Source organism: Phoca vitulina, unplaced genomic scaffold (genome assembly GCF_004348235.1).
Source record: "Phoca vitulina isolate PV1807 unplaced genomic scaffold, GSC_HSeal_1.0 scaffold1, whole genome shotgun sequence".
Lineage (NCBI taxonomy): Eukaryota > Metazoa > Chordata > Mammalia > Carnivora > Phocidae > Phoca > Phoca vitulina.
The window spans coordinates 36,965,781-36,982,808 of NW_022589704.1; the positions used below are offsets into that span (position 1 = coordinate 36,965,781).

General features: G+C 38.4%; 2 protein-coding genes across 3 annotated transcripts in view; one reads left to right on the forward strand and one right to left on the reverse strand.

Annotated features, from left to right (window-relative positions):
• PLCL1 (phospholipase C like 1 (inactive)) overlaps nucleotides 1-17,028 on the reverse strand; it is a 334,323-nt gene that overhangs the window by 188,645 nt on the left and 128,650 nt on the right. The window lies entirely within an intron of this gene.
• Nucleotides 14,249-15,912, forward strand: LOC116633109 (40S ribosomal protein S25-like). The gene has a single exon (XM_032405428.1). The coding sequence runs from the start codon at nucleotides 15,305-15,307 to the stop codon at nucleotides 15,617-15,619; it is 315 nt and encodes a 104-aa protein (XP_032261319.1). The 5' UTR covers nucleotides 14,249-15,304; the 3' UTR covers nucleotides 15,620-15,912.

Below are 17,028 nucleotides of genomic sequence, written 5' to 3' on the forward strand. Positions count from 1 at the left end.
GCTAGCAGGAAGTCTGCTTCTCCCTCTCCTTCTGCCCATCCCCCTGCTTATGCTCTGTCTCTCCCTCTCTCTCAAATAAATAAAGTCTTTTTAAAAAATAAAATAAAATGGAGTTAGTGGTGAGATGCTGATCATTGATATATTAACATATTAAGCAAGTGTATAATTCTGGTCCATTTATAACTTTCAGGTATGAAATACCTCTAGGAATTAGAATCAAAAGAAATTATTAAGAAACCCATAAATTCTGTCAGTAACTCAATCACCATAAGGTACTACCTAATAATTCTCAATAACCCCAAGGAATTAACCTCTGATCAAAATAGGAGATAATCAACCTGCACTCAGTCTGTGTGTAGGATTTAGTGATTTTTACTTGATATCAAGACTCTTCCAGGGGCATCTGGGTGGCTCAGATGGTTGAGCGTCTGCTTTCAGCTCAGGTCATGATCTCAGGGTCCTGGGATCGAGCTTCACGTCGGGCTCCCCCCTCAGCAGGGAGTCTGCTTCTCCCTCTCCCTGCCTCTCATGCTCTCTCTCTCTCAAATGAATAAATAAAATCTTAAAAAAAAAAAGACTCTTTCATAGCTGGTTTAGATCATGATCAATGCAAGCGGCCAGAGGCCTTCTTCTCCCTTGGGATTACCATGGCAACCACTGCCCACTCCCCACCTAAAAAGTCAGGTAAGGAGGTAACTCTACAGACAAGGAGCCCAATATGAAAACACAACATTGGTGGGTGTCTTCTGAGTTATGCCCTCTTATTAAATGTACGACCTTAGCTAAGCTGCTTAACTTCTCTGTGCTTAGTTTTCCTCTCCTATAAAATAACACTGTTCCGAAGATTGCATTCAATGAGATAAAGTGTGCGAAAGCACCAGCAGTATCTAGCACATGGCAGTTCTCTACAAATGGTACATATTATTACACTATGTGGAAATATGACTCATTCCCATAAAAGCAATAATGTAGGATCCACATCAGAATACATATAAGATATAAAATACTATTTACCAAGAGGGGTCATGCTCTATGAGAGGCTCATCACTAGGAAGAATTTCAGCATTGATAAATTTAATGGCTTCTCCTACTGATAATTGGGTGCTGCTTCCACAAAAAAAGTCATTTCTCCCTTTCTCTTACTATCATACCTTAAATCCACAAGTAGCTTGCTCCAGTGAATTAAAAGGTAAGCACTAACTGGAAGCGGAAACAAAATAAGCCATTATGAATGAATTTCACTTCAGCAGAGAGTAGTTTATCACATTCTTTGGCTCATCAGCAAGAAAGTATGGACTTAGAGCTGGGAAGGTTTAAGACAGGACATAAACTTTCACTACTTGACTATATTGCCAATAAAGAGCCTCAAGGGTATACTCCAAGGCTGTCCTGACTCATGCTTCAGAAAGGACCTATTTGCTCAGGCAGGGAACACAGTGATAGGGTCCAATCAGTCCCAGTAAACTGATCATGAACACTCACCACACAGAATGAGTTCGGACAACTGTCCTAACCAACCAAAAGAGACTGATTAGTCTTTAGGTCTCTTGATTGGCCTTGTGGACCATTAAATATTTATCAGAAAACAATCAATCACTTAATCAATGGGACTTCTACCAACCCAAGTCCATGTTCTTCAGTCATATCCAACAACCAACCAGTTCAGAGGGTTAAAAACCTCAGTTACTTTGATGCCAACCTGCCAGCCTTTAATAAAACATCTTTCCTACATACAGTGCCCGTATGTTCATCAGGATTCTTTTTGCTAAGTGACAAAAACCAAGGTTAGATCAGCTTAAGCAGAGTAAAAATATATAGGAAGCATACTAAAGTATCTACGTTATTAAGGGACTGAACACTCAAACTGCAAGAAGTACACTTCTCTCCACAGTCTGACCCTTTCACTATAGATTGGTTTCCTTTTGGGGGCAGCAAACCTAGTTATCAGAAGCTCCCGGGTTTCACACATTATAAACTCCCCCAGCCCAAAGGAAATTTTTCCTAATTCATTTGAAAATCTCAGGGGAAGGACCAGCTTGAGTCAGATGCTCACTACTGACCAGTCCACTGTGGCCCACTGTGGTGATGAGAGAAATGATGGAGTAGGAAAGAGTCATATAAAGAATGAAGCAGTGCCCACTGGAAGCTTGAGCCATTCCCAAAGGTAAGGAGGCACTGTTCCCAAAAGAAAGCAAAGGATAGTGCTGGATAGACAACAAAGGCAATCCACTATAGGTATTTATATGCAATTTTTATTTTAAAATCAGCATGGTGTGAAAACATATATGTTTGTTCATTTTGTAACTAAACCTTCACCAAATTTAACCACAAATTGTATAGCCTTTCAAGTCGGGTACCCTATTGTATCCCTGATCTTCTCAGGCCACTATTTCCACTATTGCCACCTCCAGACTCTTAGCTGAAACACAATGAACCTCCTAAGTAGCAAATTCTACAGGAAGAAATGCATTTACAATGATTTCACAACCATGCTTCTCTTGTCTAAAGCAGCCCTTAGGCAAGAATTATTTTCTTGTTATTCTAGGTGTCTAATTTTGGCCTCAGATAACCTAAGAAGTTTTTGCAAGGCAATTTTATTACTGGAAACAATTTCATTATAGGAGAATATTAAGCAACTGGTAGAGTGAAGTCAAAAGGTCAGTATGCACATATAAACCACTTTCCTAGCTTACAATTCTGCCTGCTTATATTTAGCAAATTCTGAAGTAGCAAAATAGACTCAGTAGAAATATTAAAATATTTTAAAATTATCTTATGTTAAAAAAAAATTATCTTATGTTAGCATTTTTAATTATTTCTTCCAGAAACATATGCGCTGACTTTGATATTTGCAGTACACAAAATATTTTCAAGGCACTGGTTCTGGGGTTTACAAGATGGCTAATAATGAATCATTTGTTGTCTTCTTCCTCTCTTAAGTGAAATGATCTCTTAATATCATTTGATATGCCATAAATCCTTACCTGTTTAAATCCATGTGATCGTGGTATACATGATCTTTGGAAAACAAATGTCTACCCATAGTCACATTCAGGTAAACAATTTCCAGAACATTAATCATGTCTGATCTCCCTTCCTGAGTGATCAGAGGTCTTCCAGGTTCAGGTGCTGGACAGGGTACAATAGTTCCCTACCCAGGTATAGAACTGAAGAATTGATCTCCCACAAAGCCACAGGAGCAAGGGAAGGAGAACCAGATCCAAAACAAAGGGAGATCAGACAAAGGAGACTGCACTAGTTGGAGAAGCAGATAGTGAAAAAACTCATGAGTCAGGAGCATGGGTTTAATGCAACATCTAGTAAAGCTGAAGAAGAGCCACTGGGGCCCAAATTACTTTAAAAGAGCAAGAACCCTAGATTTTTCAAGAGAAATCATCTTTGCTATCCAAAATTTTACAACTCAATAGTCACCTGGGGTCTGGGTCTCCCACCAAAGCCCTGCCCAAAATTTCTGAGGATTCCTTAGGTGTGTAGAGGATAAGGATGGGGCAGAATTTGCATTCTCAAGGTCAGTTCAACTCCTACTTCCACAGCTTTGTCTGTCCTCCACCATTTGACCCAATGCCAAACTCAAGCTTTATTGAGGTCCCCATCTATTACCCCACTCACATAAAGCTTCCATGAAGATGAGAGACTTTGTCAATTATTTAAAGAGAGATATAAAAGGAGTATATACAAGAGCAAAGCAAACAATTTCAAATCAAACACTGAGCATCTCTTCTTAACTTATCTTTTGGCCATCCTACCACTGGATTATTTCCACAGGTCCCTTCACCCAGCTTTGCAGCATCTGCAAGCTTCTCTCTCCTCTCTTTCTCTGTTTACCTCTTTGGAAAGAGCACAACAAACTCCCCTCCTTATGGCAGGATGTCAACTTACCCCTTCTCCCCTGCGACCTTGGGTCTAGCCTCCAACATGTTCCTCTGTTTCACTTTGTGCCCCTAAGTGAATTATCAAGCTATTTTTACAAATAGAGCTTTTCCCTCCCTTCAGAACTTGGATGATAGTTGTTAAGATTTGGATTTAACTTCTAATTCCCATTTCACAAGACTGAAGTGGAATCATTTGTCCCTAAATGGAGCTAATAAGGAGAAATGAGTTTGGGTATCTCTTCACTCCATGATTTAGGGACAGTGCAGCCTGAACTAAGGAGTGACTCCACATGATCATTCATAAGTTTGGGCATCTGAGTACAGTCTGGCAACCATTCTCAGCTTCTTCTCTGATCTCTCTAGTTGTGGGAACTGACTCTCCTTTTCAGAAACAAATTCTGACTTTTGGTTCATCAGAAAAGGTACATATAGGCAAATATTGATCATCTTTGAAATCTCAGGTAAGTCTCCTATGATCCCACATTCCACACTGCACCAAGCTGGCTTATAAGAACTCTGGCCCCTGAAACCTCTCCTCACCCTGGCATATAGAGAAGCAGGAGAACTTTCTATGAAGGCAGGTTCCAAATCTGGTCTGATTCTGCTAAAACCACAGATGACACTGGCTCATGAGAAAAAGCAAAAAGGCAAAGAGACATGGAACTAGAAATCCAGACAGGTCTTGGGAGATCCAATTTACTATCCCTCTGCCTTGGGTATCACAAGGAATTCAACACAAGTTACACCAAAAACCTTCTACCCTTTTGGATTCATTTGACCAGTTAAATATTTTATGATAATCTAATTGGGACATAATCTTTAGCCACCGGATATTTGTTATTCCCTACATAATGTAATCTGAATACAAATCACCCAAGAAAATGATAAATAGGCTTGATATATAGAAGTCCCCAGTTCACTCATCGTTCATTGATTAACTCAACAAATGTGTATTGAGGGCCTACCATACGCCCACCAGCTCAAGCTCACAGGTTTTCTAGAAAGCTCTTGCCATGATTGTGTTCACCCATTTAAAAAGCCACACACTTACAGGAGAGGTTACCGTTTCCAAGATGCATGTGAAATCTACATGAACAATACTCCTTTCCTAGCCAGCTATCATAACAGGCCTGTCAAAGGAGCAAGGCATGGGTTTATCCTCATTCCCACTTTCTTTCCCTAAAACACATATGGTTCTTCACTGTTCTTAAAGGCATCTTTGAGTTAACAAAACCAAAATAAAAGCTTTTTTATTTCTCCCCAAAACTGTTTCTATCCCAATGTTCACAGTTAATGGTGTCACCTTTCACCCAGTTGAAAGGTAGCCTTAGAATCACAGTTGATGCTCCCTCTCTCTCACTTCTCATATCCAATCCACCAGCAAGTTTCTTTTGTTCTACCCAAAATCCCATCCACCATCCTGCAACCCATTTTTCACCATACCCACCACTACTGCCTAAACAAAGCCAACATCATTTTTAACCTAGACAATTGTAACATATTCTAACTGGTGTCCCCATTCACTCGTAACCCCTTACAAAATCCATTCTAGCATCTAGAAACTAAACCCACATATGTCCTCTACTTCTCAATGGCTTCCCATCACACTTGAAATAAAATCTTTACGCAGTTACAAAGGGCCTGTATCCATCATTCTCAGTTTTGGCTGCTCATCAGAAACACATAAAGAGCTTTTAAAAATACCTAAGTGCCATCCAGATTAATTAAATCAAAGTCTCTGGAGGTGGACTCCAGCACTGGTTTGTTGTTGTGCTATTGTTGTGGTTATTTTAAAGTGTGCTTTCAGAGTAGAGGACCCCTGCTCTCCATGTCTTCCTCTCTGAGTTCATCTCTTGCCCCCATCCCCTCCATTCATTACTAGCCTCACTAGCCTCTCTGAAGGCTTTCTTCAAACCAGAGTTTCTCTGCTTTACCTGTAAAGCTCTTCATTCCCACCCTCCACCCCCCACCCCCCACCACTGACCATCTTCATCTCACTGGTTCCTTCTCATCATTCAGGTCTCTACCCAAATACATTACCTCTTTGGAGGCGTTCTGGGGTCACCTAATAATCTACACCAGTGGTTCTCAAGGTGTAGTCTCTACAGCAGCAGCAACACCCGACAACTTCTTAAAAATGTACATTTGCAGGACCCACATCAGGCCCTTATTAAATCAGGGGCCCTGAGGGAGAGAGCACAGGAATCTTAATGTTTTAATGAGTCCTACAGGTGATTCTGATGCACACTAAAGTTTGAGAAGCACTATTGTGTGTGTGTATGTAATGCGTGTACATATGTATATATTTATCTGACTACCTCTACCATTCTACTCTTTTTTTTTTTAAGATTTATTTATCTGACAGAGAGAGAGCACAAGAAGGGAGAGGCAGAGGGAGAGTGAGAAGCAGGCTCCCCACTGAGCAAGAAGCCCGATGCGGGGCTAGATTCCAGGACCCTGGGATCATGACCTGAGCCCAAGGCAGATGCTTAATGACTGAGCCACCCAGGTGCCCCCACCCTTCTACTCTTTATTACCTGACTTTACCTTCTTCACAGCAGCCATCTGAAATTTTTATTTAATTTTTTAAATTGTCTGTCCCTCCCCCCACCCAGAATAAGCTCCCTGGAAACCTATGTTCACTCTTACATGCCCAATGATTAGAGTAGTATCTGACACATAGTAAGTACTCAATAAATATTTATGAATAAGTGAACCCACAAACAAACCAATCTAGTCCCTTTCTCCCCCAGAAGCTCTAAGGGTTTGGTTTGGTTTGTTTTCCTCTAGAGTCAGGGCCCCTGAGGAAGATGTATACAGGGATCTACAGCAGAAGGTCTCAGAAAACAATATCAAAATCAAACCAAATGGCCATACACCAGGCAACTCTAGCTCTTCAGAAGGGAGTTTTTTAAAAATGTTGAACATGCTTGGCTCATATGAATGTGAAGTAATTGCTATGTGTAACTAATGCACAGCTGGAAGGCCTCATTAAATCTCAGGTAGCCTGCCAAGGTATTTTTCCAAGGAAACAAAAAGGCAAGGAAAGAGCACTCAAGAAGGTATACTGAAAGCAGAGATAAGGAGGGGCTTGGGCACTCAGGTCAGAAGCCAAAATAATCCCACCCCCAAAGGATATTCTCTCTTGACTCAGGACCCTGGAAATGGTGGTTTTCTGTTCATACGTGTGTCTCCTCCCACTCTACCCATACCACCGTTCCCAATAAATGAAAAGTATCTTTTGTTTGATTTAAATTTCTTTAAATTTTAGTGACGAACTTTGCAGATCTTTACATTTGTAACGTCTTTTTCTGTGAATGGCCTGTTCGTGTAGTGTTCTTTTAGGCTGTTTGCCATTTTCCAGTTAATTGGCAATTAAATTTACTCTTATGTATCATATGTGCTGTCATTATTTTCCCTACTTTGCATTTCACTCTTGACTTTGTTTTGATGATTCCTCCCTCAGTCACAACTTAAATTTTTATTTAGTAAAATGTACCCATCTTTTGTGTTAATGTTTCTGATTTTATGTCAATAAATAGAAAAGCTTCCTCTACATCTAATACACTGAAATATTCACCCATACCTCCTATCCGTACTTCTGTGGCTCTATTTTTTTTTTTTTTTTAGGTTTAACTCTTTGATCCATTTGGAGTTTATTTTGGTGTGAAGAATGAGGAAAGGTTCTGGGGCACCTGGGGGGCTCAGTCAGTTAAGCATCTGCCTTTGGCTCTGGTCATGATCTCAGGGTCCTGGAATCGAGCCATAGTCTGCTTCTCCTTCTCCCTTTGTTCCTCCCTACTGCTCATGCTCTCACTCTCTCTCTCTCAAATAAATAAATAAAATCTTTTAAAGAATTTAAAAATTTAAAAAAAGAATGAGGAAAGGTTCTAATATTATTTTTTTTCCAAATAATAAGTCCATTTAGGAAACTCTATAACCTCAGCATTTAGCACAGTAAAACTGTACATAGTTGGTGCTGAATTTCTATCTACCAAATTATTGGAAGGGTGATGAAGCTACAAAAGAACTATGGATCACATACAAAAACAGATTCCAATAAAACATGTGGGTATTATGACTTTAATGTGACATTAATACATATTGATGTATATTTTAATAAGTAAGTAGACAAGTATTAATCAATGCAAATTTGGTTATTACTAATGCCAGTTGCAACAGTAACAATAACTACTGTTTATCAAGCACTTACTATGCTTCACACACTGTAAGTGCCTTAAATATGTTAACTTACTCAATCCTCAAAATAAGCCAATGAGGAGTTTCTATTCCTATCTTAATTTTACAGATGAGAATACTGAGGCATCAAGAGATGAAAAAACTTGCTCAAAGTCCCATGACTAGCATCTGGCAGATTAACACCCTGAGATAGAAGCACTGAGAATTCTATGCTTTAACCACTATGTTATCCTGTCTTGTAGATCATTGTTGACCAAAAATAGAAAAAAACAACAGGATGTTTTTGCTATTAACATCTAAAAGGTGTACACATTTTATTAGGACATTCTATGTTTCTAATTCTGTATTTCTAATCTGAAAATTGAAATGATATGCCCCCATCCCCACCCTCACCCAACCTCCCTCCAAAATTACCTTCCTCAGAACTCAATATTACCTTTGGCTACAATATCTGATAAAGGACCTATGAGGGTCCAACACAAGGTAACTCAACACTTGAACTATATCTCCCCTAACCCATATTCCTTCACATCTTTCAAGTTCAAAATCCCACCACAAATTGCTGCAATTTCCAAGCACGCCCTGATCTGAAATGTCCGTACTACAGAGCTGCACTGAATAATCTGGTCTATGTAGCAAAGTCAAAAATTCCTTTTCAGAATCTTATGCTATAAGTTAGGTTTTTAAAGATTTGGACAAGATTATTCAAAATATTATTAAGAACAACAGGTGTCATTTTGTAACTCTAGCTTTTATTTAGAAAAATGAGTAGAACCTTTGGTATCATGATGGTAACATAAAGGCATTTTTGCTCCCTTCTGCTCTCAAAATTCTGAAACCACAAAGATGACAGGAAACAAAAACACAAACTCCAACTTCAGTGAAATGAAGAAGTGACTATAATCCAACATTTGAAGATGGAAAGCAGATGGAGGGAACATTTTAGCAGAGAGGAGAAAAATCAAGCCAATGACTACAAGAAGCAAGCCAATTTGCCCCTGGAAATGCTTACGAAATGGAGATGCTGGGTACTTTGGAAGATGAAAGTAAGGGCAGTTGCTAAAATGAAGGGATTTTTAGACTCTTTCAATCACTGGTGGGCTGCAGCTGGTTTGTACCAGCTTGCAAGGGTAAACTCTGCAGTGACCTCACATTGGTAGCTTGAAATCAACTATAAGATGAATATTTGGAGAAGGTGGCAAATGCTACAAATCAGAGTATTGTTTTGTTTTGAATTTTTTAGAGAGCTAGTTGTTAAACATTTACCAGCACACCACAGCTCCCAAGTCCTAACCTTCAGCACCCACTAGAAATCTAAGGTTTATTTTCCAGAGAAAGTAAATGACAGAGGTTTCAGACTCAGGCACAGCAGTCACGAAAGAGGGCAAGTGAAAGGTACAATGCTGAAAACGAGTGCAATATGTGAAAATCTGTACAATGATCACAGAAATTGCCTTCAGGTTGCATTCCCCTTGTCAAGAGATTGGGGATCCTTCTCTGGTGAAACTAAACTGCCCAAGAGAAAAGGCTTAGGTATAACGATATTTTGTGGGTGGGTAGGCCCCTCAAAAAAAGATCTAGCTAACTTCTCTGATCAACTTGCGGTGAATTAGTCCATTTATTTTTTTATTTTTATTTTTTTTTAAAGACTGTTTTTTCATTCTTTTTCTTTTTTTCTTTCTTTTTTTTTTTAAAGATTTTATTTATTTATTTGAGACAGAGAGAATGAGAGAGAGAGAGAGAGCACATGAGAGGGGGGAGGGTCAGAGGGAGAAGCAGGCTCCCTGCCGAGCAGGGAGCCCGATGCGGGACTCGATCCCGGGACTCCAGGATCATGACCTGAGCCGAAGGCAGTCGCTTAACCAACTGAGCCACCCAGGCGCCCCGAATTAGTCCATTTAGACATGCAAAGTCTACAAAATTCATTTCCCAAACACACTTTTTCAAGAAGCCACTACAAGTTATGCCTTAACCAAAACCAAAAAATAAACTAAAAAGGAAGAGCACATGGATTTAGAAAACAAGGAGAGAGGCAGTGGGCCCTCCCAGAGTAACAGCTGTGCCTCAGGCCCTGTGAACACAGTGCACACAGGGGCAGGAGGCAGAGGACTCTAAGAAGCAGGAAAAAAGGGGAGTTGGTAAATTATCTGGCTGCTTGAGCATGCAGAATACTGTACTGGAGATATTTTGCAGAACTGTTAGAGGACATTGGAAGACATAGCATTCCAAAAACATTAAAGGGAAAAAATGAGGCAATTATTAACTCCAGCTAAAAATAACAACAAAAATAAGAAAAGAAATGCAGTCACACAGAGATCACTCAACTGTGGAGAGCACTGACATAGTCATAAGAAGATACTGGGAAAAGATGTAACTAAAAATTTAGACATAATAAATTATATAAGGAAGAAGTAAAGTTTTTAACTTTACTACATAAACCAAATTATTTAGTGCAGTTTTGTTTCATTTCAAATCATTTCAAATCAGAGCATGCTTGGAAATAACAGCAATTTATGTGGGATTTTGAACTTAAAGATGAGGTATAAGTAAGTAAAGATCCTCATATAGCCTAATAGAAAGTAAAAATGATTAATCAAGAGGCATATTATTTTCAAATAAGGAAGTAAATTCCAGAACAAGTAGCTAAAAACATTGAAGTGGTCCTTCTAGTAAGTGAAACAAGGCAGTAAGAGAAGAGAAAAAAGAATAGTGTTTTTTGTCATATGCTCTATAAAAATATTTGATTTAATAATTTTCATATAATACTGTCACCATAATTGTTTAATTTAAATAATTAAGAAATAAAGGAATAAAGAAAAATAAAAGTTTATAAATTACGGGCAACTCCAGAGAATGTGGCAGTTATTCTGATATTCTAGTAATAATGGGATTCCTGCATTGTAACAAGAAAAATTTCCAAATCAGGAGAGATCTGTTTAAAACATCTTGCAGTAAACCATCCGAGTATCCATCATCAGGTACTGTAGTCAAAGCCTTAGTTATGGATCATTAGACAAGAGTACTTGTGATGACGATGTCAAGGATAAATGAGGACAGATTTATCTTCCAATCTTATCTTTTGGGGGAAGCCACAATCTTTTTTGGGACAACCATACTTACTCATCAAATGTTCATAATAGATAAAATTTATGTATCCTTTTTGTATTTCCAATTTCATTTTCTAAAGAAGATAGAAAAATTTTTTCTCTTTATAGTTTTCTTCATACTTTTTATTTCCTGCTTTGAAATGCCAATCTAACTTCTAGAAAAGAAAATTGATTTCATAATTACTGAGGGGGGGAGGTTTAGAGTGGTAAAAACAAGAGGCCCAAAGCTTAGTGGTAAGGAAGAAATACATCGTTCTTTCTGGAATTTTGGTAGGGAAAAGACTGAGAAACTCAATGAATGGTATCAGGGGTTATGCGGGGAAGAATTTTCCAGATAGGGAAAATCTGTGTTGTACAAAGACAAAGAGAAATGATGCAATTAGAAAGAAAGAAAGAAAGAAAGGAAGAAAGAAAGAGAGAGAGAGAGAGAAAGAAAGAAAAAGAAAAGGGAAGGGAAAGAAAGGAAAGGAAAGAAGGAAAGGAAAGGAAAGGAAAGGAAAGGAAAGGAAAGGAAAGGAAAGGAAAAAAAGACGTTAGATGGTGGTATGAAGGGAAATTAAAGATGAAAATGGATAGGGGCACCTGGGTGGCTCAGTCGGTTAAGCGTTTGACTTCAGCTTAGGTCATGATTTCAGACTCCTGGGATCAAGCCTGGCTTCTGGCTCCCTGCTCAGCAAGGCGTCTGCTTGTCCCTCTCCCTCTGCCTCTCCCCCTCCTCCTGCTCTTGCGCTCCCTCTCTCTCTCTCTCAAAAAAATAAATAAAATCTTAAAAAAAAGGATGAAAATGGATAAACTGAAAAGCAAAAGTAGAGGTATCTACGCTTATTGATATACTTAGATCTAATTTAATCTCAGCCCTTGGAATTCTTGTAGTTCCAGCAAGACATGGGTACCCCACAACTTTAGAAAGTGACTATGTACTGCACATTTGTAATAATAATTGAAGTTTTTTCTTGTTTGTTTTGTTTTACTTAAAAGCTCACTTCCTGAGATGCCTAGGTGGCTCAGTTGTTTAAGCGTCTGCCTTCGGCTCCGGTCATGATCCCAGGGTCCTGGGATGGAGCCCTGAGTCAGGATCCCTGCCCAGTGAGGAGTCTGCTTCTCCCTCTCCCTCTGCCCCCACCCCCCTGCTCGTGCTTGCTCTCTCTCACTCTCTCTCTCTCTCAAATAAATAAATAAAATCTTAAAAAAAAAAAAAAAGCTCACTTCCTCAGATCTCTGTCAGAAATCAACAGAGAAAGGACAAATAAAAATCAACTACGCTCCTGGAACAGTATACTTATATAGTTCAAATGATGTTTTTGTGATCTTAAATACTGCTTCTAAAGCTACATAATTCAGTCAAAATAGAAATTATAGTATTTAAAAACAACTGTCAAAAAAGCCTGAAACCAAAAATATTATTAAGGCACAATGGGAAAGACAGTGTAACATAGCATGAAAGAAATGGTCTTTTATCAATGAAACAATAATATTGTTTCCTCACCTAAGTGCAGCCTTCTTTTAAGCCCAGAGAGTGAAGTAACATACACATAATCAATTAAAGCAAGTTACAAAGGCAGCTGATCCATGACTTCATAAAATAATCTCTGTCACAGTACTGCATTCTGGGAAGGAGCCAGCTGTCGTCAAGCTGTAATGAAAAATGCCAGATAAGTGGCTTCACTTCAAAACACAGAAATTGGCCTGATGAAATCAATGAATTTCCATCAGATTTTGATAGCATCTGGAAAGGAAAATCCAGCCTCCTCCCGAAGGCCAAAAAACAGCATTTCTTTAATCAAGAAATTTCCTCCCTAGGAATAGGCAAAAGGGATTAAGAGGTACAAGCTTCTGGTTATAAAATGAATAAGTCGCAGAGATGAAAATACAGCATTGGGAATATAGTCAATAATATTTTAATAACATTGTATGGTGACAGTGGGGACTACACTTATCATGGCGAGCCTGAGCAATGTACAGAATTGTCAAATCACTATGTTGTACACCTGAAACTAATATAACACTGTATGTCAACTATACTTCAATAAAAAAAATTGTTTTAATAAACTTTGTATTTGCTGAAAGGGAAATTCTGTGATCTAAAAAAGAATAAAGTAAAAAAGTTACATTTAAAAAAATTCCTCACTAAAAGTTACCACATTTTAGTCAACTTAATCATTATAGTGTCCGTTACCTAACTTGGTTGGCTTTCTAAGTGATATACCCAAGTTGCTTTGATTTATTTTCATTAAGCAGAAAAACACAGTAAGCCTAATGCAAAATTATATTGCAAAACTCATGCTTGACATTTGAAACTATACCACCTTGGAAGTATTTAGCTCTTTTTTAGACCTGAATACTACTTTGTTGAATATACATCTTTCATAAAAAAGGAGGTGTGTTTCGTATGAATTTTCAAAGAAAAAATTTAGAGAAAGATAAGAAATATGCTTTCATTTATAGTTAAGAAATACAACCATTAGGACAGTGGTGTCCAAAGCCTGGCCACATATTTAAGTTACCAAGGAGCTTTTAGAAACTAACAATAGCCCATCCCACACAGATCAAATCAAACCTCTGAGGGTGATGCCTAAGTATTGGTGTTTTTTACTTTTTTTAAGCTACTCAAATGATTCTAATGGAGCCAGGTTAGAGAATCCTACAAAGGACACTGACTGTCAAATTTGGCTGCATATTGGAACCACTTGGGGGCAGGGGTTAAAAACAATGATTCTTTGGTCTTGTTATGAGCTGAATTGTGTCCCTTCAAAATTCATATGTTGAAGTCCTATACCTAGTACCTCAGAATCTGACTGTACTTGGAGATGGGTTCTTTAAAGAGGTAAAATGACATCATGGGGGTGAGCTCTAATCCTTATAAAAATAGGGAAGGAAGTGAAGAAGAGGAGATTAGGATACAGACAGGTACAGAGGGAAGACCTGTGAAGGAACAGGAAGGAAAGGACTACCATCTACAAGCCAAGAAGAGAGGCCTCAGAAGAAACCAACCCTCAGACACCTTGATCTCTGACTTCTGATCTCCAGAATCATGAGAAGATAAATCATAGAAAATAAACAAATAATTGTGAGCCACCTAGACGGTGATGCTTTGTTATGGCAGTCCTAGTGAACTCATACAGGGCCCATCCCCAGAATTCTGATTTCATAGGCATGGATATAGCCAGGGATCAGCGCCCAGGGTTAAGGCCATAGCTTTAGGTATCCTGAAGTCTGACTCACCTGTTCTCTACTTGATAGTAACTTGAGAGAGCAGCCACTTACACTTTGTAACACTTCTCTACTAGAGCTATTTAGTGACTACAACCAAGAAATGGAATTGAAAATTAAGTTTTTAATTTTATTGAGGACTTTGCTCCACGCAATTAAGAACTCCCACAAGAGAGACTCTCTTTCTCACCTCTGTTTCCAACACCATCAGCAGAAGGTGAATACTTTTTCCTTATGGTGATATATTTGCTTCCTATCATCCACAGATATACTTTTCAAATATTCTTATTTCTATTTATCTTTTCACTCTTAATACTGCCATACTCTAAATAATTGAAAACATTACATAATTATTTCAAAATACGAATTTTTTATAGGTGCAATGTTAATTTGGAGTGCAATAGTTATACGTTTTCTTTCCCCTAAGAGTGGTCTCACAGCTTCTGAGTCACACAAACCTCAGATCCAATCAGCTCAGCCATCAAATAGCTGTGTAACCTTCAGGAAGTTATATAAATGCTCCAAGCTCCTGGGCAGTCTCCCTAAAAGAACAAGGTATGTGCTCCCCTGGCCCTCTCCCTCCTACCTGCTGCTGGAAGATAGTAACAAGTGGAGTCTGGGGCCCAAAATAGAAACCATATTTTGACAATAGTAGAACAGACCATTAGCTGAAAACTCCCACCTAGATTAAATATTACTTGAGAGAGAATTAAATGTCTACCTTGGTTGAAACACTCTATTTTGGGGATACCATATTACAGTGGTGTGGTTTATCCCAGTTCTAACCATTGTGTGGAGAAGAGTTTGAAGAAAGAAAAACATGGAAGTTAGCTTTCTTTTTGTCTGACATCTTAGTGAGGTTGCAGGGGTGCCCACTGCTCTCTGAGCTTCACAATGCCACCCAAGGAAAACAACAAGAAGAAAGATGCCAGAAAGTCAGCCAAAAAAGACAAAGACCCAGTGAATAAATATGGGGGCAAGACCAAAAAGAAGAAGTCCAAAGATAAAGTTCGGGACAAGCTCAATAACCTGGTCTTGTTTAACAAACCAACATATGACAAACTCTATAAGGAGACTCCCAACGATAAGCTTATAACCGCAGCTGTTGTTTCTGAGAGACTAAAGATTCAAGGTCCCCTGGCCAGGGCAGCCCTTCAGGTGCTCCTTAGTAAAGGACTTATTAAACTGGTTTTAAAGCACAGAGCTTAAGTAATTTATACCAGAAACACCAAGGGTGGAGATGCCCCATCTGCCGATGAAGAGGCACCAAATGTACATTTTGAAAAATAAAACTTCATTAAACTAAAAAAAAATAAGTAAAACATGGAAGTTATAAAATCAGTTAGGAGGTTACTACAGAAGCCCAGGCTCAGGAGTTGTTGGCTTGGAGGTGGGGTTAGGAAGTTGGTGGAGTAAAGGTACACTTGGGGTGATGGGTTAAATAGGTGATGGGATTCAGGAATGCACTTGTGATGAGCACCAGATGTTGTACAGAAATGTTGAATCACTATATTGTACACCTGAAACTAATATTACACTGCATGTTAACTAACTGGAATTTAAATAAAAACTTTTTTTTAAAAAGGTACACTTTGGAAGTGCAATCAAGGTGAATTGATAATGCACTAAATATGGAGGGAGTCATCAAAAATGGCTCCCAAGGTTCTAAGAAGATAGAGACATTATTTACTTATGAAGAAGAGAAGAGAAGCATAGTTCTAGGGGAAGATCAAGAAATTTAAACATGTAAAATTTGAGATACCTGTGAGACATAAACATGGAGCTGTCACATCAGAGTTGAAGGGATGAGTTTGAAATTCAGACAAGTTTGTTCCAGAGGTAATTTGAAAGTAACTTCTCTATTCATCATCAGCCTTGGAATCATTGCCCAACTCATCCCCAGTACAAAGTGCAAAACAAGCACAGTCATCCAAATACCATCCTAAATTCTTAGGGAACAGCATGGGGCACTACATCAATCATTCCTCCACAAGGAAAATCATAATTCTTTTGACCTTTCTATTGGTTTTAGTTTATTGCCTTTTCCCTTTGGAGTTATTTGACTTTAATAAATTCTTTAATCCTTATATCAAACATTGATTTCTATTTAATCTTTCGTTGTAACTGTGTATATTTTATGTGTGTTTTCAAAATTCTATGTCTAAAGTTTATTTCTAACATGTCTTTATCCAAACAACCTCTGCAATATTTAGATGCCAAAATGGCAGAGAACATCATAGGGTGTTTGGTGACCGCAATCTATAAAAGGAGCTAGTAAAGGAGGTAAGACAAGGAGAGAAAAGGGCTTTATAAAATTTTATCCAAAGGTCAGAATTTTAACTTATACCTCTCTTATAAACTACTCTTTCAAAATATATCAATCATTTCAATAGTGTTTTTGAATATAAGAAAGAGAGAGAGAAACTTCTGACTTGATCTCTGTGGTTATGGAAAAGGCGTTGTGGATGCGCTGCCTTCACAAAGTCAGAAGCATGAACAGTAATCTTCTTGGCTCTAAAGAACACTCCCCAGCTGCACATTTATAGACTTCCATGAACTCACTGAAAGTGGGTTCAGGGATCCATTAGGCATCTTATCTTATTATCCCTTGCTAACAC